This window comes from Lepidochelys olivacea (assembly GCF_965140295.1).
Source record: "Lepidochelys olivacea isolate rLepOli2 genome assembly, chromosome: 24".
Lineage (NCBI taxonomy): Eukaryota > Metazoa > Chordata > Testudines > Cheloniidae > Lepidochelys > Lepidochelys olivacea.
The window spans coordinates 6,017,453-6,042,273 of record NC_140434.1 but is presented as its reverse complement, the minus strand read 5'-3'; the positions used below and the strand labels follow the sequence as shown (position 1 = coordinate 6,042,273).

General features: G+C 52.7%; 1 protein-coding gene across 2 annotated transcripts; it reads right to left on the bottom strand.

The window, feature by feature from the left end:
* Positions 1-15,106: 15,106 nt before the first annotated feature.
* POLR3GL (RNA polymerase III subunit GL) lies at positions 15,107-24,821 on the bottom strand. 2 transcript variants are annotated; one of them, XM_084614107.1, is made up of 9 exons: positions 24,734-24,821; positions 24,035-24,147; positions 23,473-23,650; positions 22,099-22,228; positions 21,253-21,321; positions 20,578-20,634; positions 19,945-20,018; positions 19,338-19,451; positions 15,107-18,744 (listed from the first exon to the last, which is right to left on the bottom strand). In XM_084614107.1, exons 3-9 carry the CDS (start codon positions 23,593-23,595, stop codon positions 18,658-18,660), a joined length of 654 nt encoding a protein of 217 aa, XP_084470233.1. In that variant the 5' UTR covers positions 23,596-23,650; positions 24,035-24,147; positions 24,734-24,821; the 3' UTR covers positions 15,107-18,657. The 2 variants fall into 2 exon arrangements, with proteins under 2 accessions (XP_084470233.1, XP_084470234.1); XM_084614108.1 differs by lacking the exon at positions 24,035-24,147 and having other exon boundaries at positions 24,734-24,783.

Below are 24,821 nucleotides of genomic sequence, written 5' to 3'. Positions count from 1 at the left end.
CATCCTAAGTGCAGGACTCTGCACTTGTCCTTGTTGAACCTCATCAGATTTCTTTTGGCCCAATCCTCTAATTTGTCTAGGTCCCTCTGTATCCTATCCCTACCCTCCAGCGCATCTACCTCTCCTCCCAGTTTAGCATCATCTGCAAACTTGTTGAGAGTGCAGTCCATGCCATCCTCCAGATCACTAATGAAGATATTGAACAAAACCGGCCCCAGGACTGACCCTTGGGGCACAATGGGGATAAGGATACCGCCCTCCTTTGTAAAACGCTTTGAAATGTACAGAGAGAAGGCACTATGTAAGAGTGAGGCAATTTTAGTCTCTAAACTTCCCTGCTCTCCGTCTCAGGTCCATCTCTGTAAAGGTCATCACCAAAACCGTGTAAATAACCCAGCATCGCCCACCCCTGCCTTGCCAAAGGAGCCAATGCCGCGTGTTCCCCAGCCACCACACCGCTTCCTTGGCCTGTGAGGCTGTGGACAGCATGTTCCCTTCTCCCGGGCGTTCCCGTCATACCAAGAGACTGAAGCGCCCTCTGTGGAGCCCTTGCAAGCCCCGATTCTACAGCTTCGCTTAGCTCAGCAGGTCTCACGGAAGAGAGTGGAGGAGGAAACTTTTAACAGCCTCTTTCTGCTGAGTAGCAGTTTTAAAATATGACAGCGAGGGGTTCAACAGGGTTAGACACCTTCTTCTTTTTAATCCTGAGTTACAGGAAGAGGAACAGAATCTGCAGTGACAGCTGCTAGGGGGAGAGTAACAACAACTGGATATGGGGAGACAGCATAGACAACCCATGGAACTCATAGCCCCAGGCTATTAATGATATTAACCTGTGGAACTAGCTGAGGCAGAGGATTATTGAGGTTAATTTATGGAACTCACTCCTCACTGACATTAATTAGAGCTGGGTAGAGAACAGGAATTCCATTTTGTGGCAGATTTTGAGATTTCAAAACTTGATTTCATTCCAATTTGGAACAAACACCAAAAATTCTCCACCCATTTCAACAAGGAACCAGGGACTGGGAGGTGGAGGGGGGGGCCTCACCTAATGGTCAGACCAGACATCTAGAACAGGGAAACAGGAGCAAGGGTTAAGGCCAAGCCAGAACCAGAAATCAGAACTGAGAGGGTCCAAACCAGGTTACCTGGAATCTGGGAAGGTAGAAACAGGGCTGGGCCAAAGACAGAAGCTAGTACAGCCATGAGCAAATATTTTAAACAGCCAACCCTCTGCTGCTGCTGCTGCTGCTCTTAAGAGCAGGTGTGCTGACCCCTCAGCCAGTCAGGCTGCTGGGCCAATCTGGAGGCTTAACTGGGCCCAGCTGCACTCGTTAGACTGGCGGTTAAGTTGGCAGGTAAGCAGCTAGCAGTGGACTCTTCCATCTGACAGAGCTGGGACAGTCTGTATGGTGGGTCCTCAGAGACAGGGTAACTGGAAGCCTTCGGAGTCTGGGACTTTGAGGAGCTGGGAGCCAGGATTCACATGGGTGCATCTACACAGGGATAAAAGACCCATGGCACAGCCCCCATGTCTGGCCTGGGTCAGCTGACTCAGGGTCCAGGGCTAAAAATTGCTGTGTAGACATTTGGGCTTGGGCTGGAAGCCTGAGTTCTGGCGCCCTCGCAGGCCAGCTGTGGGGTTTTTATCCTGTGTAGACGTATGCTCAGGGCCTCCAGGTTCCCAGCCAGATGAGCAGGCAGGGAACCGGCTCCGTCAGAAACCTTTCCATTTTCCGGCAGAATTTCATGGCAATCGACAACTGTGTTTCAGTCGCCACAGACTGACCAGTTCCAACCCCGTCACCGTCCCTGCCGCCGGATGTCCTTGCCGGGCTGAGGGGGTCAGCCACGTGGACACCCGGCATGGCCCCGTACCCAGCCGCACTGGGCTGTGCCCACCCAGATCTGCTTCGCAAGCGCCAGCCCCCAGGTGAACAGCCGCGCCGATAAGAGGGGAGACGAAAATAAAACCCCGTTGTGGGCAAAGAGAGCAGGAGAAAAAGGGACAGGATCCGGCCTGTTGGTCTTTCGGAGAAAGCCCAGGGAATGTTTTCCTTTCACACCGAGTCATGGGTTGCGAAATCCATGCTGTTGCCGGGGCGGGAAACGAATAACCTTGTGGTTATGTAACTGGCTCCGAGGGAGGGCAGCTGGCAGGACGTAAACAAGCAGGGCCCTGGGGGGAGCAGGACCCCAGCGGCCTACCTGGGACGTCATCGTCTTTGTGCAGGGAGATGCAGGCTGGTGACGGGGACAGCCCTGGAGACACAGGGGGCCCGATTCTGGGTCACACCACAGGCCTGGTTCTCTGGTTACGTGGTGGGCCTCGTTCTCAGACACAGCCAGGTCCTGCTTGGCTTCTCTGGCGGCGTGAGGGGCTGCCTGAGAGTGGGTGAAAACGGCCCCCTGAGAATCCCCCCTGCGCCTCCCCGGCCGGTGTGGAGCCGTTAGCATAAGGGTCCTGCACCCCCCAGTCCCAGTGTAGGGGACGGGTTAGGGTGTGGCCGGAACACATGTGCTGCGACAATACTCTGCTCCCGGGGGGCCATGGGTAGGGTGACCAGATGTCCCGATTTTTGGGTCCTTTTCCAAAGGCTCCTATTACCCCCTACCCCCTGTCCCAATTGTTCACATTTGCTGTCTGGTCACCCTAGCCATGGGTATCAGTGTGTGATTCAGAGCAGGTTGGAGGCTGCTGAGCCCAGCGCTCCGAGGGTTAATCCAGTAACAGGGTGTGGATGTGGGGAAGGGGCATCAAGGGCTGTGGAGAGCTTCCCCCTCAGCGGGTTATTACAGTGCCTGCCTGATTGATGACAAGTGGGCCACGCAGCGCTGGGGAGAGGAACAATTTCCCAGCCTTCCTGCTCAGCCAAGTGTCTGTCCCTGATCATTTCTGTCAGGCAATTACTCCCTCGCCTCCCTCACCACAAAGGGCCGGCAGGTGGCTTTGAGAATTTGCAGCCACGCTGGAGTGGTTCCATCTACTGCGGCCACCAGGTCTCCTTAGCGCGGCTGGGAGAGCGCTTATCAGCAAGGAACATTTGCTGTTTGGCCCTTGGGAGGCTGATGACATGGGGGCCTGCGGACGTGTGCACACGCACTTACACCTGCATGCACGTACACACACACGTACGCGTGCACATGCTGTACCCACATAACCATGCACACACGTGTACACACACACACAGACACAGGTGTGCACATGCACAAACACGCTTCTGTGCACACGCATGCACACATGCACACGCACGTGTGTGCCGCCCATGTCGGCTCTGCAGCGCGATGGAGATTTCAGGTGCATAGGAACTGCCATCCAGCCTCGAGTCCTGGAATCCAGCCGGAAATTGGAAAAGGTTCAGAAAAGGGCAACAAATGTAATAAGGGGTATGGAACGGCTTCTTTATGAGGAGAGAGTAATATGACTGGGACTTTTCAGCTTGGAAAAAACACGACTGAGGGGGGGATATGATAGAGGTCAATAAAATCATGACTGGTGTGGAGAAGTGTTATTTACTCCTTCTCATAACACAAGAACCAGGGCTCACCAAATGAAATTAATAGGCAGCAGGTTTAAAACAAACAAAAGGAAGTATTTTTTCACACAACACACAGTCAACCTGTGGAACTCCTTGCCAGAGGATGTTGTGAAGGCCAAGAATCTAACAGGGTTCAAAAAAGAATTAGATAAATTCATGGGGATAGGACCATCAGTGGTTATTAGCCAGGATGGGCAGAGATGGTGTCCCTAGCCTCTGTTTGTCAGAAGCTGGGAATGGAGGACAAGGAAATGATCACATGATGATTACCTGTTCTGTTCAGTCCCTCTGGGGCACCAGGCATAGGTCACTATCAGAAGACAGGAGACTGGGCTAGATGGATCTTTGCTCTGACCCAGTATGGCCATTCTTATGTTCTTATCCTTGGCTGTCCCGTGTAAATTGACGAAGCTCCACTGAAGCCCTGGGGCTCTGGCAATGAACCCAATAGCACTATGTCAGTTTACACCAGCTGGGGAAAGGGCAGGAAACCCCTAGATGGCAGATTTTCAGGCCCAGGTTTTCAACTGCTCTTTCTATTTGCCTTCGGGCTTTTCTAGTTTCTGTCTGTAACTGCAAGGGCTAGGAACTCTTTTGTGTTTTTAAATAAATGATGAGATTCCCACATGACTCCAAGAGCTGGGCCTTTCTGAGAAACAACACCCCAGCCTTTGGATTCAGATCCAGTCTTGGTATTGTGGCTCTGTCTCTGGGTTTAGTCTTCCTCTAGCCTTTTTCTCTCTTTGATGGGCCACATAGGGAAGGAATATGTTCTGTTGGGGTGTGGGGGAACCGGATGGCTGAAAGAATTGAACGTGGGTTATGGAGGCTTTGACCTGTAGGTCGCCAGCACGTAGGTCAGGAGCGACTGGAATCTCTCCCCATCTGATAACTTGGGTGGGGTCTCACTGCTGAGGATCAGGATCACTGGGGCAGCCAGGGGGAAGTATGGGAACACTGCAATGGCTGGGCCAGCCTATGGATCAGGAGGGGTGGGGGCGGAGGGGGAAGATAGCTGGCACTGCCAGGGTGGCCCCCTTCTTGGCCATGTCAGCGGAAAGAGAAGCCAGGGAGCAAATGGAAAATGCCAACTGAACTCCCACATGGCACCAGAAGAGGGGGGGCGGTCCCTGGGAGCCAGCATTGTCTCCACCAGGTTTCATAGCCTGATTTTGACTTACTGGACTGGCTCAGAAGATGTCTTGGAAACGTCCCTTCCCAAACCAACAGCTACTCTGGATCCCTCCTCCTGGTTGAGTTCCAGGCACTGAATTGCACTAGGGGACAGGCAGGCTTCCTGTGACTTTGCACCTGTTTGGTGACGTGGGACCAGATCCCCCCGGTGGTGTATAGAGGAGCCTCCAAGGAGCTGGATTCAGACATCCCAAAGCTCAGGTCGGGTTTTGGACCTATTGCTGGTAGATAGAGAGAGAGATTAGGTGTGGACAAGACGGCATGTCCACTGGTGCCGAGAGCAAAGGCTAGAAAGCCAGGTCTCCTGGGTTCAGGTCACAGATCTAAGAAAGAGTGTGATCTAGTGGTTAGAACAGAGGATTAGGCAGTTCTCTTTCTGTCTCTGGGAGGGAATATAGTCTGAGTACAACAGGAGAGTGGGTTTGTTTGGGGGGGATGGGGGGGTCGGGGGGGAGAAAACCTGGATTTGTGCTGGAAATGGCCCACCTTGATTCTCATACACATTGTAAGGAGAGTGATCACTTTACATAAGCTATTACCAGCAGGAGAGTGGGGTGGGGGGAGGGAAAACCTTTTGTAGTGATAAACACCCATTTTTTCATGATTTGTGTTATAAAAACATCTTCTATATTTTCCACAGTATGCATCCGATGAAGTGAGCTGTAGCTCACGAAAGCTTATGCTCAAATAAATTGGTTAGTCTCTAAGGTGCCACAAGTCCTCCTTTCCTTTTTGCGAATACAGACTAACACGGCTGTTACTCTGAAGCAGGGGAGTTGTTTCCTGGCTTTGCCATTGACTCACGGGCATGAACTTGGGCATGTTTATATCAGCATCTCTGCCATTTCCCCACCGGTAAGTCGGGGACAATATTAACTCCTCTACTGCACCTCACTGACACATTGCAAAGCCTAGTTAAAGGAGGTTCCTCCAGCACTTCGAGATCCTCTGCAGAAGCACTGAGCGCGTGATCACACTGGCTGAGTGGCTTTGCCAGGTACCGCTCGCAAAGGGCTTGGACGATGGACAGCCCTGTCATAGGGATTGGCCCTGCTTTGAGCAGGGGGTTGGACTAGATGATCTCCTGAGGTCCCTTCCAACTCTGATAGTCTATGAGCACTGCAGGATGAATCTGCGTTCTGGAAACTAAGGTGGAATAGGGTTAGCTGACTGGAATGCTGAGGTTCTGACAGGCATTCACAAATGGGAAGGAAAGAAAGAAAGAAAGAAAGAAAGAACAGCGAAATCATAAAATACAAGGGATCCAGAGCAGTGCCGGTGTAAGTCCTTTGGGGGCTGAAGCAGGGATATTTGGGGGTTTCCCCCATAGAACACACACTAAGAATTAATAGAACTGCTCAGGGCTATAAGCAATTGCTGAGTCTGCTTATGCCTAGCACCAGTTCTGATTCAGAGTGAATCCAGCACCAACCTGTCCCATTCCTTTACATAAAGGGCTGCCAGGAGTAAATGCCCCTGCGCTCCATGCCAGCTCCCCTCCTCTGCTCCTTGGCCCTGGGGGAGGTAGCTGTGGGGGAGGGTGAAACAATACAGGACGTTCTGTCTCAGCTACAGAGGCGTCAAGGTGCCTGTGAATTACAGGCAACTGAGTGATGTTAACAAGCAGCCGGTGCCCCAGGTATGCACAGCCAGACTCGGGGCAGGGAGTGGGGAGGTTTCTGTGCATTCACTGTTTCACTTTCCTAATTGCTCATTACTTTCACCCAGCCTTGCTGCATTGGGGGAGTTGCCCCAAAAGTTAATGAGGGAGGCGAGCTGCAATTCAATTATGTAACTGATTAAAGGGGAGAAGCATCCCAAAGTGCAACCCGAGCTCTCGGGGTGTGTGTGATGGATGGGAGCGAGGAGGAGCTGTCTGCCTGGACCCTTACGTGAACCTTGCCACTGAAGGACCAGAGCACCTACGGGCATTTCTAGTGGGTTGCAGAGACTTTTCAAGGTTGCATCTAATTCACCATATCTGCAATGGAGTGATGTCAATTAACACTAGCTAAAAATCATGCCCACTGGCTTCCATGAAGCTACGGCCATTTTATACTGGCTGGGGATCTGGCCCCTCAGCTTGCTGGTCAAATCCAGCCTGGGTTGGTAATGATGGGAATTAATCTGCCCCAGCAGGCTGGAAGTGCCTGGTAACCTCATTCCCACCTGAAGGCCATTAAGTGACCTGTGTGAAATAAGTTTGGTGGGTGAAGCTTGTCCTGCCACTGTCCTTGTGGATGTTTTGCCAGGAAGAGGCTTGGTGAGAGGTATAAAACAGGGCAAATGAAGCAGGCTGATGTGGCCCAGAAAAAAGATCTCCCTCTCCCTCTATGCATACTTCTCTTTATCTGGATCCTGGGTTTGAATCCTCACTAGGAGGCATGCCGTGGAACTAAAAAGCAATACCCTTAAAACTGATAAAAGGAAAGACTTTAGTTACACAGTTAACCTGTGGAACTCTCTGCTACAAGATATCACGGATGCTAAGATCTTAGTAATGGATCGGTATCCAATCAGTCCCCAGCACAGAAACAAAGGGTTAACCCTTCAAACTTTTCTGACTGACAGGCAAATGAATGCTTAAGAAGATACCTAGCTATCAGAGTACTGTAACGCTATATCTAAATACTATTTTATTCCAAGGCATCTATCACTGAACTAGCTATACCACTAGGGGCGTTAGTCCTGCCAAGACGACAACAGGATCTGTCCACTCTGCCTCCCCACCATATTCCCCTCTGAGTTCTTCTGGCCCAGTCTCCGTGCAAACGATCTGAATTGCCAGATCTCCCTGCCCACGCAGTGCCTTGCATCACCAGCCCACAAGCTGGTCTCTGGTCTGTGCTGCAGAGCTGGCTTCCTCCGGAAGGCTAAGAAAAGCGCCATCCAGAACAACATGTTCTTTCCTGTGCAAAGTGGCACCTTAGCAGCACATGCACAAACAACACATGTAGAAACAGGGCCGGCTCTGTGGTGGAGTTGACCAGAGACATCACCATCATGGGACTGAGCTACAATCATGGTCCAGGGTGCCCTGGAAGAAGAGCTGCTGTCCATAGCTGATTTTTCAGCTCATGGGCAATTCTGAAAAGGGTGGGGTGGGGGTGGAATTGTTTGGTGTTAACGCGCAAACGAGATTTTCCCCCCCAAATTTTGTTGGCAAATTGAAAAGTCGGGGGGAAAATAGCTTCAGGTCAAACGAAGCATTTTGGACAACCCCAAATGAAATGGTGCATGTTGAAAGTTTAGAGCAGTTTATTAGGAATTCTTTCGGGGCAGGTCTCTGACCTGTGTAATCCCAGAGGGCAGACGAAATGATCACAGGGGTCCCTTCTGGGCTCGGAATCTAGGAATCTCTCCAGTGGCTTTTTTAATGTTTGAAAAATAAAATGGAAATCAATTTCAAAACAGAAAGTCAAGAAAATCAAAATGGCCGACCTCTTTCGGAATTTCTGGGGGGGAGGTTGATTTTGTTGTTGTTGTTGGGGTTTTTTTTGAGGGGGGGGGTTACATGCACAATTCAATTAAAGGTTTCAGAGTATTGGTTAGTCTCTAAGGTGCCACAAGTACTCCTTTTCTTAATTCAATTAAACCGATGCGAATTTGTGAAACGTTTCAGCGTCACCGTGTTGGGATTTTTCGCCGATTTTTTTAAATGTTTGCCCAGCTCTAACAGGGAGCCCCATGTGGGATCTGCCTCTGTGGCCATCCCAGCTGGGAAGCGTCCCCGGGCTGTAACCAGATCAGGTTCCTCATGGCCTGGGACTCCGGGACTGGAAACAGGCTGCAGGAGCACCAGAAGGCCGCAAGCAGCCCTGTCCCACAGCGAGGGGCCAGGATATCCTGGCCTAACGGGCTACAGGCCCTAGTGCTAGTGTCACTGAGCTGGTGTTCCCCAATAGTTCTCCTAGGGGCGAGCCAGTTTGGGTATGACAAGGACCACTGAGAAACGGTACCTATCCCGTCACGTCTCCTCCCTCCCGCCGTGTCCCCGGGCAGCTCCTAGTCATAGCATCGGAGAGTCTACGGTCAGATTGTCCAGTCTGACCTCCTCCATGTTACGGGCTACCAGACACCACCCAAACCCGACTACCCAGATGAGACCAAAGTATCACAGCCCTCAGGAGATTCAACTATTGTGTGCCATAGGCGAAGAACGGGGGGGTGACCAAACTAAACCAACCCCCGAGGCCACCACGACAGCAAGGAATTGATCAAGTGCAGGGCTCTGGGCTGGTGTGAACAGGGCCTACGTGTCTGTAGACAGGCCTTCAGATATCTCCATAGGCCAAAGAGGCCAGAGCATTGCCGAGTGTCAAGGCATCTCTCTGGGGCAGACCCTTCATCCTCAGTGGCTACCCCTCTTAGCCCACTCTGGCTCTGCTTCCAGGAGGTGGCCAAGAGCCTAGTGTCTTTGCCAAGATGCCTACAAAGAAACTCGACAGCGGTTAGCCAGCTGGATCAAACCCATAGTCTATGCAGTCCAGCGTACCCTGCTTCCTGCCTATATCAGATCAGCCCAGTGGTCCCGTTACCTGCCTTCCAGCAGCCGTTAACACCTGATGCTTCCATTAATTGGCAGAAATAAGCCAGCCCCACAGTGCACCTGTCCGACTGTGCAGCATCACACGTGCGGGGGCAAGGGAATCCATGTGCAAACACTTTCCAATTGCCTCAGCCACCTTTCCATGCTGACTCCCCCCTCCCCGCCCCTGGAGCAAGAGCCTTCCATAATAATCCTTGTTACATGGTTTCATTCCTAGCAGTCCAGCGCTCAAGCAATAAGGATCTGCAGGCAGCCTGGGGCTGGTGTCAGCTCCACGGGTGCCAGCAAGGTGGGACTGGCCTGGCTGGCCATGTGCAGGGCAACCTGCCCAGTAAGTACCTGAGCAAAAGGGACGTCTGCCATCGGCAGCAACTTCCAGTCCCTGGACGCTTGTGAGTCACGTCCAGCTGGGACAGGGAGCGCCCAGAGCGGGTGACATACAGATCAGCCTCCCTGAGCAGCGCTAGCATCCAGGGCCAGGGGATGCCCAGGACAAAGCTGAGGGTGTGATTGCAAGTGAAAACGTTCACATTCACACCCAGTGCCCCCTGCACCCTGGAAAACAGCCTCAGCCACACAAGAGGATCCCCAGCTGCTGTCAATCAGAAGCTCTCCCCCGCCTCCCGTTTTCACCAGCAGAGCCTCTGACCCAACGTGGTTTCCAATCGCACGCGGGTCCGGGCGAGCCTGAAGGCCAAAGGTCATGACACTGCAGGGTTGTGACCTTCCATAGGGATATGCCGCCACCTGTCAGGCAGAACTGTCTAACACCCAGCCGGGGCACCGAGGTCAGCACTCATGGAGCAAGGGTGTCTCAAGCCAGCCATCCTACTGCACAGCTCCCCTTGCAGATCAGCACTAGCCCAGAAGGGAGAGCACCCCCTCTTGAGCTTACAACCCCCACTCCCTGCCCCTCCATGGGGTTTTCCTAGCTGGTCTTCCCCATGCAGGTTCTGAAGGGGCAATGCCCTGCTTCATCCCAGGGAGACGGGCTGCAGAGGCCATGAACAGTGCTCCCTTAGCTCAGCCGGCTCCGTGGGGGTCGAGGTCACTGGGCTTTTCCTGTCCCTGTCGTGTGGGAAGTGATTGTCGGCGGTGTCACCAATGCACCAACACCCCTGGCCTTTGTGTTCCCCGAGCTTGTCCCCCCAGCTGCCTGCTTCTGGCGTCGGGGAGGGCTCCAAACGCCCATAAACTGCCTGCCACCGGGGACGTGATAACGGGATGGGGATGGTGTCATTACCAGGCTGGGTCTGTGGGCATTGAGAGAAAAGGAAGGAAAGCGGCGTCTCTTCAGGGCGAATGGCTGGGCTGGAGCAGGTGGGAAGTGTCATGACGTCTCACACTACAACAAACTGGTGAGAGCAGGTCAGCGTGCATCAGCCACCCTACAACAACAGCCAGAGTGTGCTGATCAGTGCTCATGAGTGACTCAACAACAACAAACCACTGCGTGGCTGTGCTCACGTGTGACCTTACAATAACAAACCAATTCTGGGAGCGGTTGGGATCAGGAGTTTGGCAAGGTGACCTGGCAGGGATGGTGTGGGATCTGGAGGTGAGCAGCTGGCCCCAGTGGGCAGGGGCTGAGATCCCAAGGCTGGGGGTAGACGGCTCCGATCCGTAAACCCCGCACAGGCTGTGCTATGCACGGTGAACCAGGAGATCATATTCTCGCTAGTCCCTCCCTATTGCTCCACCCAGGGAGACGACACCCTCCATGTAGGCTCTGTCTCAGCAGCCTGGGATAAACAACAGAAGGGTGGAACAGCTTTCCATGAACCCTAGACCAGTCTCAGCCACTCCTGCTGTTCACCCTGTTCCCTGAGCTGTAAGCACAAGGGCACATAAACATGGCCAGCTGCTGTGTGAATAAGGCAGCACGTCTGGCCTGTGCAGCCAGATCCCCGTCTCGTGAGCAGCTTGAGAGATAAGGCGAGGAGTGAGGCTGGTGCTTTAAAGTTGTGTCCCCTTTAGCTGCGATGAGTTTAGGGGGTGGGGGGGGGGGAGTCTCAGCTGGATTCCCACTTCCCCAAAACCACCAGTTTTCGCCTCAGCACTAACTGCCCTCCCTCGCTGGCCACCTCTTGGATGGCGCACGGAGGCGGAGCTCCCCTCTTCTCGTGCAAGGGCAGAGACGAGCGATACTGGGAAGGCAGCAGCCCTGTGGAGTAATCGAACACGGGGAATCCAGCACCTTCTAACTGGAGCACAAACAATTCCCATGTTTCGAAAGAAAAAGAAAAAGAAAGAAAGGGGGCTCTTTGTTATTTCCTACAGAGGTTGCACTGAATTAACTGAATTCAGTGTAAAAACCAATGCAGTTAGATGGATGCATATTTGTGCCTGGCCATTTCACTCCATTTCAACTCCGTTCTCTCCGTTTTGTAGATTCTCTTGCTTTCTCTGTCTCTGGGGAGAGAATGAGAGAACAAATGACACATGGGAGATGTGAAGTCACGTGGCGTAATGCACGCCTGGAAGGATCTCAGAGACTCTGGCGATGACCATAGACCAAAAGCCTACATAGTAATGTAGCGTAGTACAATTTAGATGCACAGACTATCAAACCCGGGGGGGGGGGGCACCTGTAATCATCTAGCCTGCCCTGTATTAACACAGGCCTTCCCTGAATTAATTACTTTTTGAACTAGAGCATAGCTTTAGCTTGCATCTGTAAATGTATCCAGGAGAGCTAAACCGCAACAAACCAGACAAACTGATTCAAGACATCTGTGCACAAGGCTGCATGGATTTCACGTCAAGGGGTTTAGAATCACACCTACAGGCCTGGTCTATACACACAAGTGTGTAGCTAGCTCAGTAGAAGGAAAGTGGTATTGTCCTCCACGGTGTTGTTCTAGTATAAACATGCTTCTAACAGCAGAGCTATGGGGGAAGAAGAATAAGCTATACTGGTATGTTATAGGACACCTTTAAACCAGCAATAGTGTTCACACCAGGGGTTGTACGGGTGTAACGGTCAGTGAAAATCACACCGCTACCTGATATAGTTATACTGGGACAAAAATCTGTGTGTCAACTCCACCAGGCCTTAGTTAAACTGCTACAACTTTGTGTTTCGCATTAGACCAGACCTAAATCCAATTAACTGCAAGCTACCCTGCTTTCCTACTCCTATCGCTGCTTGTTTGTGCATCTCCAGGTGAGGCCAAATCACCCACCAAATAGCCACAGGTCACTGCAGACACTCACCCCGTGACTGTGCCAGGCACAGAGATTCTACAGCTGCCCATTCTCCCTGGAAGCCATCCCAGCCCCGCTTCTCCCGCCACGGCAGGCCAAAGGAAAATTCCACGCTGCTGAAAATCCCAGCTTGGTGCTTTGCCCCACACCTGCCCCTTCCAGCTGCCGCCTGACAAGACCTCAAGCCCTTTGCATGGAAAACATTTGAGACTCTTTGCCTTTGACGTGGAGTGACACGAGCAGGGACTGCATTGGATTTAGGGACAGGGCACTGGAAAAAGGCATGAACCAAACAGGACTTCACAGAGGAGCAGTGACAACATCTTGCACCTGCGTCAACAAGGGGATGAGAGATAGTCGGGAGAGAGCCAGGATGCCTGGGCTCTATGCCCAGCTTTGCCACTGCTTTGCTCTGTGACCATGGGCAAATCACGGACCTACTCCGTGCCCCAGTTTCCCCAGCTACAAAACAGTGAGGATGACACTGACCTGACCTGGAGGTGTAATGGGCCTCATTCTTTTCTCACCTATGCTGGGGTAAAATTGGCAGAACTCCATTGACATCAGTGGGGTCACACGGGTGTGACACACACGTGATGCCAGCCTTCTGTCTGTAAAAGCTTTGAGAGCCTCAGACAAAAGGCACTACCAAAAGGCAAGATAAATATTACCCAAAGCACAGTGCAAGGTTCACCCTGTCCAGGCCTCGTTTTCCATTGCCCTGCACCTTGGGCAGCTGCCGACCCCAGTGCACAGAGGTAACTTAGTTGCCTAAATCCCACTGGCTTTCCCCATACAATGCTCTTTCTTGTATGGGAATAAACTACACTGCTCTAAGGCCCCATCTTACTCTAGAAAGGCTGGCACACCGGGGGTTATACCGATTTAACTAGCCTGGGAGAGCCGCAGGGGTACAGCAAGGCCTGAGAGAGAGAGAGAGCGCGCGCGCCAAACCAGGGAAGCAAAAGACATTAAGGTAGAGAAAAAGGAAGAGAGAAAACGAAAGAGGAGAGAGGATGAAACGGGTAAAATTCCCAGCTGGTAAATGGGCCCAGATCCTGTGCTGATGTAGATCAGTGACTGGTGCTAACCCCAGCTGAGGTTCTGGGGCAAAGGCAGGGAACCCTGCAATCTTTCTGTGCCCCATGGAAATCTCGCCTCATCCTATTTGCGTCCACACCCGTCCCAGCAGGTTTTCCTCTGCGGAATAAGTCCCGGAAAATGGGCTGGTCCCCTCTTCTTCTTGGAAGTGGCTAAATATAGAAGTTCTTGGAGAGCAGCTGGAAAACAGGGCTGTGAGGACATTCCAGCGGGCGCTGCAGGAGAAAGGCATTCGCAGCTCTGTACAGTAAACAGCTCCCGTTTCCCACCCACCTGCCACCTCTGGCCAGAGCCGGTTCCTGGCTTGCCAGAGCCCGCACACACACGACAGCTACAGCCAGACAATCCAGCCGTTGGCAGTCCATCAAGCGCAGGCCTGGCTGCAGGGACTTGTTCTCAGAGAGGGAGACAAACAACCTGGGATGAATTTCACACACATGCTTGGTCCCACCGCCGAGCCTTGGGGCTAGGAACCAGACACAGGAAGGCCGGGGTGGACGTCAATCGCCCCGCACTTCGCAGTCTTTCCAGCTCGAGCAGACGTAGCCGCACGGAGCTGGAATCCAGCTAGCACGGTAACCACAGCAGTGTAGCCGCCGTGAGCCCCTCGGTATGTAGTCAGGCTGCTGCGGCCACGCTCAGCTAGCGCTGGAAATTACATCCCCCCTCTGAACGCAGACATCCCCTAGCGACAAAGATGCGCTCTCAACGCCAGTTACAGCCCGAGGGAAGACAAGGCAGTTTGGAGCTGTCCCACCAGTTAGCAGGTCGAGTTAAAGACTACACGGGAACGTAGGTTTTCCCTCGTCCCGCCAACCACGTGACAACAGCAAACTGCCTCGTCTTCCCGAGCATTCTACCACAAGTTAGGAACACACAGTTATTCCTAAACCCGGTCTACACTTACAAGTTTTGCCTGCATAGATCGGCTGGTTAGTGTGAAAAATACACACACACACACACCCCCCAGACCAAAGTAGGTGTGCTGGGCAAAGCCCCAGTGTAAACGCAGCTGCTTTCGATCCAGGAGTTGGTACGAGCAATACCTGCAAGAGCCGAAGCTGGGTCTCTGCTACCAGGAACGCTCCACTGTCAAACCCTTGCGAATGGGCTTGCGGAAGAAGCAGACGTTGATGGAGACAATCCCCGTCCTGAAGCGCTCACAGTCTAGGGCCTGGACTACACACAAAACTGTCCCACTTTAGCTATCCTGGGATAGTTAAAAGGGGCACAACCACCCGTGGTGCCTTACGCCACTATAGCTTCTCCCCTTTTCGGGATGGTGTGAGCACCTTTATCCTGGTGTAATTACACCCACACTGAGGGGGACTGGGCTGCTTTCACTACCCCGTTAAACTAGACTCGTTAAAGCAGCACACCTTGTGTGTGGAGACACGCCCATAAAGACAGACAGACTGAAGGTGCAAGGGGAAACCGAGGCACAGAGCGAGAACAGTTGCCCAAGGTCCGCAGCACGAGCCAGGAATAGGATTAGGCATCATTCAAATCCCACTCAGTAGAGGTTGGGGGAAGATCCCACCAACAGACAAATCCTTTTATTCCAACAGACGTGTTTAAAAAGAGAATGTTAAAAAGCTGCAACAAGTCAACCAAACTGATGCCACCTACTGGCCAAGTACAGACAACACAGGCTGCTTCTTTACAAACACCTGGCAGAGCCTGTACCATAAAAGCTTTTTTCCAACTGGTGCGTTTCGTTTTGTTGTGGACGTAGGTGGGTTTTGCTTTTGCAACTATCGACACCTAACAGTCTCTCTCTCACACACACACACACACACACACACACACACACACCACACACAGAGTCTCTGACACAGACAGCTCTGCTCAGAACACAAAGGAGCAGTCCTGCTTTCAAATTTCTCAATGACAGATTCATAGAGAGGAATCCAAATGATTTCCTCCGACCTCTAGCTGCTCTGCTGTTCCGGGGCCTGATCTGAAGCCCAGTGGAATCAGTAGTAACCTTTCAATTGACTTCAAAGGGCTTCAGATCAGACTTGGCAAGAGTTTAGTCTCTTGGGGGACTCTGTTTTCTTCAAGATTTAGATTGTGATTTCACACTGGACTGACACCTGATCTCACACCAGACTGACACCTACATGACTTTTCACTGACTCCTGATTTACACCGGAATAAGTAAGCTCAGAATCAGGCCCTGTTATTTCTACTATCTGTAATGCACAGTGCCTACGAGCCCTGGAGTCATGGACCAGGACCCCATGGCACCAGGTGCTGGACAAACACAGAACAAAGAGATAGGCCCTGCCCCAAAGAGCTTCCAATCTAGGTACATTCATTTTATGTCATTTCCATTCCAAACCCATCCCTTTCCCTCAAATTAACCCTGCGGTTCAAATTCTGTTCACTTCAACTCAATGGACTTGCATTGATGGCTCCGAAAGGAGAATCTGGATCTCAGGGCTCTGGAAATAATAAAACATAAAGCGCCTCCCGCTGCCTGATCCTAGCTCCCAAGCTCCCAGTAAAACCAGTTTCTCTGGCCCAGTTGCAGGAGTACTGCAGGTGAGGTGGGGAGCAGCTCATATGCCCCCTGGTGAGGGCTTCAGTGTTGGAGGCATTGACCGTATGCTGCAGGCTCCTTCAGGAATGACCAGCCTAAAGCCACTGGCCCACCCTGTGGAATCAGATGCACAGGGAGTGTCATCTGTGAGGGCACTGAAGGGAACGAGGGTGAACAATGGCTGGCCTGCGGAGATTCGGTCTAAACCTGGAATGGCCGCGCACCATACACATCCCTGCACATCGCCCATGCAGACACGCACGTCCCCTGTGCCACACCCACACCAGACACACGCACACACCAGACACACCCACGCACATCCCCCATGCCACACCCACACCAGACACACACACCATACACACATCCCCCATGCACACCCACACCAGAGACACACACACACCATACACACGTCCCCCATGCACACCCACACCAGAGACACACACACCATACACACCCGCACACATCCCCCATGCACACACACACCAGAGACACGCACACACCACACACACCAACACACATCCCCCATGCACACACACACCATACACACACCCGTGCCATATACGCACCAGACACGCTCACCCCATACACACCCTATACACATCCACACACACCCAATACACATCCCCGTGCGTGCACACACACACCAGAGACATGCACAGCACAACACAACATGCAGAAATGCAAAAACATACACCATGTACAAACCCATACAAGCACATACAACAAGTACACACAGCATACACCAACACAACAAAGAAACACCCACAGGCAAACCCATGGAGCACACCCTACGCAGACACACACAACACAGCTTCTGCCCCCAACAAACACCCACCCTTACAAACAGGCAAAAGCACCACATGCAGAAACGCACTTGCAGCACACAACCAATACCTGCATATACAACAAAACACAACACACGTGTAAACACCCCGGGATACACACACACTTCTGCGTGCAGAATCTTTCTTTAAAACTCATCCAAATACATTTTGGGGGCACTCACCAGTTTCTTTCAATAGGGGGTCAAATCAGGGAGTCACCCCTCCCCCAGACACCCAGCCCCTGCAGCCTGGCTCAGTTCCGGAAAGGGGGGGCTGCAGGGCATGGGGGTTATAAGCTAGGCAGGATGTGGCAGGGGAGAGTACATTACAACCATCAACCACTGAGCAGCATAAAATCATTGTGGGGGAGGGAGACACTCCCTCATTTATTAACCCACCCGCCCTAAAATATTTTAAAGTGACAGTAAAAACACCCTCATTTATTAAAACTTTGCAGACTGGTGAGATCCGAGTCACTGCCAGGCTGATGTGAAACAGGATGGATCCCATTCTGAGACAAGCCTCAGGAGCATGTCAGGGCACCAGCCACACGGGAAACCTGCATAGGGCACCTCCAAGATTGGGGGGATCCCTCAAAGTCAGCTGGTGACTCCTTGGGGCAAGAGGAGGCAGGGAAGCGGGTGGCTGCCTGGGGTCTGAAATGGGATTAAAATCCTCTGTGACCCCCGCCCCCCCCCCAGGACATGATTCTTCGTGGCCCTACATCTGGTGCAGTTGTTTTCCCCCGTGCAACCTCCTGCTTCGCTCCCCACCAGGCCGTTCACATTGGTGCAAAGCGGCTGGCTGCACGAGGGGTCAGGCCCTGGAGAATCAGGCCCAGGACCGGGAAGGGGCATGGGACTGGAGAACAGCTCCATTCATGTTCCCCCTTGTAGCTCTAAGAGCCTGCTGGTGCAATGGGGTTTCCCATTAAAACCGTTGACTAACCCGGAAATTGACACACACCCCTACTCTGTGTTCCCAGATCGAACAGCTGGACCAGAGTTCAGCTCCAGATCGCAGGGGGAGGCAGGTGGGAGCGAAGTGGACCAGATGCTGGGGGCGGGAGGGAGCCGCTCACCACTCCCTGCTGTGTTTCAATGCTGGTTTCACCTCCTCCTTTGGGGCAGATCCCAGGAGGGTGTGTTCTGGTCAGTTTCTCCCACAGCTGAGCTAGGCAGGACTGCCTGGGGGAGGTGGGGGATGGGTGTCCGAAGGCAGAGGATGTCTGTCACTCGGACAGGCTGGTTATGTCAGCTTTAGTTCAGTTCTCTCTTCATCCTGGCAGAATTTTCCATCCGCCTCCAAGAAGCAGCTGCTGGGAAAGTGGATCAAGAGCACCACCTAGGGGTGAAGCGAGAGATCTTCCTCTGGAGGGTTCCAAGGTGGGGACCCATCCACGCCCCCAGCTGGCCCACTCGGAGAGGGGTGGCAGCCAGGCAGGAAGCAAAGGGCCGGGCCTCAGCGGCTGATCTGAATCTAAGCCTCCCACTGTGGTGACAGAAACGGTGGCCGAGCTGGAGGAAGGATGGGGGTGTCCCCAGCGAGCCCAGACACAGCCCCCGCTTCCCTGAGGGATCGGCCGTCACCAACGTGGCACGCCCGTCCCTGCTGCGAGCAGATGGCTGGGATCCGGGGCCCCAGGCGTCCGAGCACCGTCTGCGCCAGTCTGGTATCCGAGCAACCCGGCTTCCCTCAGTATATCGCCTCGTCCATGTTGTCATCACTGTCGGCCCCAAACTCCTCCCCGTTGTCGAAGTAGGACATGATGTAATCCGTCTCCTAGGGAACCAGCCGGGAGAAGGAGGCTAAGTTCTGGGGAGGGCAAAGGTCGACGGCCCCAGCTGATCAACTGCCCTGCCAGGCCCAAGGGCTGACGCACTGGGTCACTGTGCCCAGCATTGCTGCAGTTTGGGACAGGAAGTGGAAGGGATGGGCACGTCCCATGGAAGCCAGAGGGTGGGGAGTCAGGATGGAATTAGCTGGTCTGGCTGAGACGCTGCAGTGCAATGCTCGGGAACAGAACCCGAGACTGGTGCATCCACAGAACAGGCCCTGGCTTCCCCATGCTGCCCCTGTGCCTCACCCTGCCCTGGAGGGACCCACACTAGGGGCCAAGAAGCAGCTCGTTCTGCCGAGACTGGGGCCAACCAGGACGGTGACATTTGCAACATGGACACTCGCCCACTGGGAACTGGGATCAGACGTGCCCAACTCCACCCACCAGCCAGCTGCTTCCCATGGGAATAAAAGGCCCTGATCCTGCAGTGCCTTGCACAGCCAAAGCTCCCACTGAGATCAGCGCGTGCAGGATGGGCGAGAAACAACAGGTCTGCAGAGAGCGCGGCTGGCCGGCCTCTCCGGAGGCACCTTACCTCTTCATGTTCCTCCTCGTCATACTCCTCTTCCTCCTCCTCCTTGCCCTCTTCCTCCTCCTCTTTCTCCCCTTCTTCCTCCGACGTCACTTCCTCCTCCTTCTTCTCAAGGGTCTGGGGTTTAATAAGAAAGAAAAGCCCAGAGGACGATCAAGCAGCGGCGATGCTCCTGTGCAGTTCCCTGCGTCAAGCCAGGCTGTTGGAGAGAAACACCACCCCGGCATCCCACTGGCTCCATCCCACCCTGCGGAGCCATCAGCGAGAGTCTGACACTTCCCACTTCAACTCCCCGGCAACCCACGCTGTAATGCAGCCACTTCTGGCCAGATACCCACAGCACAGCCAGGCACGCACAGCCACCTGCAAGGTATATCCTGGGGTATCGCATACCCCAGCGAGTAATGGCATGCATGATATCCCCAAAGCAGCACACTTTGCGTAGCTGCCCCACATGGCTACCTGAATGAGTGGGCCACAGAATGGGGGTGGGGAGGCGGACGGGACCAGAGGGGGAGTTCAGCAATCCAAGATAGAAATAATACCCTTTTGACATGCCATGGAGCCGAAGGATTCCCCACCCAGGAAATCAGAGGGAAACCATCGTTACCTCCAGTTTCTTAATAGCTTCCTCCTTGTCCACCGGGAGCCGCTGTTTGTGCTTGGGGATCAGAATGGTGGTTCCTATCCCAGAGGAAAAGAGAAGATCAGAACACAGCCAGAAAATGGGGCATTCCTGGGGGACTCCATGCGATGGGCAGTGGGAGAGCTGGTTTCATTTCCTTCATGCATCACGGTCCAGCTGCAGTCGACTGACATGCTCCAAGCCCTGCCACACGTCATCAGGCCAAGCTCGTGTTGCTGGGATAAGGGCTTGGCCTGATGCTGACACACACACCTCGTTAATTATTGGGCTGCATTTCTGGGTTACATGATAGGTAACCCTGCTGGGTTTTGGCAGGAGGTAGGGCTATTCTGCTGACTCAGGATAGAAACCAGACCAGGTGGGGCTCATTGCCTCCAATCCTGGGTATGAGAGGACCAGAAGGGAGTAGGAGGAAGCCAGATACGAGCTCTTGTGGGAACAGCAAGCACAGGCTAAGGATTATGTTTCTTTTCTTCTGTTAGGAATAAAATGCAGCCCCTATCAAATCTATGTAGCCTAGTAAATAAGGCACTGGCCAGGCACTCAGGAGCTGTGGTTCTAATCCCTGCTCTAATCATTGTTTTCTTTAATACTCACTCTCCTTCCGGACCTTTCGAACTCGGATCTTTAGCTCCCGTGGTAAGCGCCGCCAATCTGCAAAGACAAATAAGGAAATCACCAGAGTCAGACTCCTGGTTCGTCTACTCCAATAGCCCATCTCTGAGAGTGGCCAGAACCAGCTATTTCAGAAGGTGCAATAAACCCTTGAGTGGACAATGAGGAATAACAGAAGTTTCTTCCTGACCCCCTACTAGTTAGTGATTGGTTTGTGCCCTGAAGCATGAGGGTTTATAATCTATGTATCTCTGCATCCCCACCTGCACTCATCTATCCATTCCCATATACATTTATGTATCTACCTATCATCATTTGTTCTTATTTATCCATCCATCTAATGTAACTGTGGATGTTCTTATCCACATGTCTAAACTTCTTTTAAATCCTCTATGCTTTTTACTCTGGCAATATCCTGTGGCACAAGAGTTCCATAGACTACGTAAAAAAAATTCTTTCACCACTTCTCTATGTGTTGCCTTTCAGTTTCACCGGATCTCCTGTCCTACCATATTGTTGGGTCTCCAGTATTATTATAAAGGTAATAGCTAGCCGTGTCTTTTGCGATTCTCCACAGCTGTGAATCAGTCTTCCTAGAATAAAACTCTGAAGAGAAAGGTGAGCAAGGGTTAGACTGTAAAATATTCCCATGCATACCTGGGTTCCAATCAATAGCATTATCAATGGGGCCGGACATCTGATATTTATCTGAGTAGCGCTCAACATCTGAAAAGAAACATACAAACAGGGGTCAAAACTGCAGTTTTATAATCAGCATATAAATGGGCTTGAATTCTCTATCAAACTCAGACCTTGTCTACACATTTAACTAGCCCGGTGCAGTAAAGCCATACAACCCCTGTAGTGTGGACGCAGTCATACGGGTATAAAAATGCTTAGACTAGTACAGCTATACCAGAATAAGATAGCCCAGTAGAAGGCACCTTTACATCGATAAAACTGTGTCTGCACTAGGAGTTGAACTGGTATAACGATATTGGTAAATAAATCTCACCACTGACCAACATAATTATACCAATACAATTTTTAAGCACAGACCACGTTAAAGCCCCTTTATACCAGTCTGGCAGTGCAAAGGGGCCTTAAAATGGGTATAACTTATATTTAAGGCTGCTTTATGCTTGCTGACTGGTATAATAATAATAAAAAATCCTCTCTCTTATCATCATCAGTAAGTCCATTTTACAGATGGGGAAACTGAAGCATGAGGCAGGAAAGTGAGTTGCCCAAGGTAACCCAGCAGGTCAGTGGCAAAGCCAGGAATAGAACTCAGGTCTCATTTGTCCTAGCGATGTGCACCAGCCACTAGGTCCCACTGCCTCATGTGGGAAAGGACTTTAGTAACACCGAGAATTCAGGCCCAGTGTTTTCATTTGCATTAAGTTGTCTAAAGTCCTATTTTTTTTTTTTGGGTGGGAGGGGAAAGGGGTAGGAATACAGTTAAAATGTTGGTCTTAAATCAACTGGAGCAGCCCCCAGTACCTTTCTTGGGGGCGGCCGGCTTGACATAATATGGCAGATTCTTCATGGCTCCCCTCAGCTCTTGCTTTAGTGCCAGCATGTATTCCACCTCCTCACCCGTCTGCAGAGGGACTGGCTTGTACTCCATGGGCTACAGAGACAGGATGGGAGAAAAGCAAGTATCAACTTCAAACCTGGGGCTGCCAAGCTGATGATATGTATGCAGGGGTACAGCATCATGAGAGAGAAGGGGGCTCAGCTGTGAAATCGACCTGGATTTCAAACCCCCTAAAGTTAGGGAAGGGAATTAGGATCCGGGGCTTTAGTTTGAGCCCAGCTCTGCCGTATAAACACACTGGTGTGTATGTACCTTTGTGTGTGTGTATGTACATATGTACAAGTGTACATATGTGTATAGAGATGTATGCATGGGTGTGTTTATGAACATACATATGCATGGGTAACTATATACGTACACATGTGTGTACACACAAGCATGGGTGTGAATATGTACATACATATGAATGGGTGTGTACATGCACATGCATTGGTGTGTGTGTGTTTGTATGTGAGTGTAGGCACAGATGCGTGTGTGTTTGTGTACATAGATGTGAGGGGGATGGGGCTATGGAGACTTTATAAAGTGCATTATGGAGTCCTCTACAGCAGTGGTTCTCAGCCAGGAGTCCGGGGAGCCGCAAGCAGGTTTCAGGGGCCCAGCCAAGCATGGCTGGCATTAGACTGGTTGGGGCCAAAGGCAGAAAGCCAAAGCCCCACCGCATGGGGCTGAAGCCCGGTGACCCAAGGCCCGCCATCTGAAGCCTGAGCAACTTAGCTTCGCAGGGCCCCCTGTGGTGTGGGGCCCTGGACAACTGCCCTGCTTGCTACCCCCAAACGCTGGCCCTGGCTCTTATATGCAGAGAAACAGTAGTTGTGAGCCGTGCAGTTTGTATAGCATGTTGTGGAGGGTGGGGGGAGGGAGGAGACGACACACACACACACAACTCAGAAGGAAAAAAAGATTGAGAACCCCTGATCTACAGTCTGGATTCACTTAAATTCCAGGCTGGCAGCACCCAGAAGCTGCTCCCTCCTGATGGCTTGGAAAGAGCCATGAGTTTGTGGGTCTTGGCTCTCAGAGGACACACTTCCACATCCCCCTTTGACACCAGTCGGCCACCTTGCTGGTGGGGCGCCGAAAGGCCACGTAGACTCCCCCCAGGTCAAGGGAGGGGCACTGGCAGGGCAGCGGGCAGGGGATGTTTGCCCCGCTGCTCTCCCTGCTCTGTGCACAGGGGCCTTCCCGCCCCAGTGCGGCCAATCCAGCACCTTTCACCCACGCCATAGTGACTGTGTGTTTAGTTTAAGAAGGGGACCCCGACGTGACGGACTCACAGGGAAGAGCGGCGAGGGCTGGAGGGTAGACGGGGGCAGCGAGTCGCCTTTCCCAATGCCCACAGCTTCCACGTTGAAGGTCATCTGGCTCCGACCCCTCCCTCTGCCTCCTCTTCCAGCCATGGCTTGCTCTGCGAGGAGAGGCGGACATAGAGCCGGGATCCAACGCCGCCAAGGCCTGCACAGGGGAGGAGAGAGCCTTTTATGATCCTCAGGAATCTAGAGAATGGCATCTTCCCAAAGCCACGGCCCCGCAAAGCCGTGGGACAGATCTCCATGATAGGAACCCCGTGCACTTAATAACATGAGAGCCACCTCGCTCAGAGAAAGATACTGTTTCATCTCAGCACCTCAAAAATCTTCAACTGATTTATTCTCTGCACCCCTAGAACAGTGCTTGACCCTAGTTTGGGGACTAACAGATGGAGACACAGACAGCCGCTGTGGAATAAAGCCTTAAACCCAGATCTCCAGCAGCCTTGGTTAGTAAGCTAGCCACTGCACTGTGCTCCTTCCAACACTAACATGGAAACACAACTTCCATTTTGTCCAGTGTACTCACCCTTTTGCAGGTAGGCCTACAACCCACTGCCGCCGTCCTCTTAATATCTCGCAGCACGTTAAGGGGGGTTAAACAGCGTCCAACCTGTGCATTAGCCAACCACGCAAGTTGCCCTGATGTGATAAGCCAAACATGTAAGAGGACAAGGGTGCGCAATGCAGGACCGAGGGCGCACGGCTCAGAGCTGAGGGTGGATGGGGCACGAACCAGAGTAGGTGGAGCTGGATTTATAAATCAGCACGTATGGTATACAGGGCATGGCTCAGAGCTGAGGGTGTTGGACCCACAGTGCACGGCTCAGAGCTGAGGGTGCAAGCCCCAGAGTGCACGACGCACGGTGAATGGCTTAGAGCGGACAGTGCAAGCCCAGTGCTCCTGCGGCTCAGTAAATAACAGAGCGCCCAGAGAGTGTGATACCCGGCTGAGAAGTGAGGGTGTGTGGTGCAGGGTCGGGGTCCCATGGTGCACCGTACCAGGCCCCAGGCTGCACAGTGCAGGACCCCATGCGCAGCATCCAGAGTAGGACAGAGGGTGCAGTGCCAGGCCCCAGGCTGCACAGTGCACGGTGCAGGATCTGCAGTGCAGGCCCCAATGCCCAGCGGGCCCCAGGGCGCAGGACCCAGCTGCCAGCCGCTCCCCGCCTCCCATTGGGCCGCCGCGGACCGGACCGGACCAAACCGAACCGAACCCGCGCTTTACCGGGTCGCGCAACTGAGTCGGTCTGGCACCGCCCGCTCCCGCCGACTCCACGTGGGTTCCGCCCGGAAGCGAATCGGATACACAACGT

Coding starts and splice junctions, on each gene's coding strand:
- POLR3GL (XM_084614107.1), bottom strand. CDS start 23,595: ATGGCTGGAAGAGGAGGCAGAGGGAGGGGTCGGAGCCAGATGACCTTC. Junction 22,229..23,472: donor AGCCCTCGCCGCTCTTCCCT/GTGAGTCCGTCA, acceptor CTGTCTCTGTAG/CCCATGGAGTACAAGCCAGT. Junction 21,322..22,098: donor GCCGGCCGCCCCCAAGAAAG/GTACTGGGGGCT, acceptor GTTTCTTTTCAG/ATGTTGAGCGCTACTCAGAT.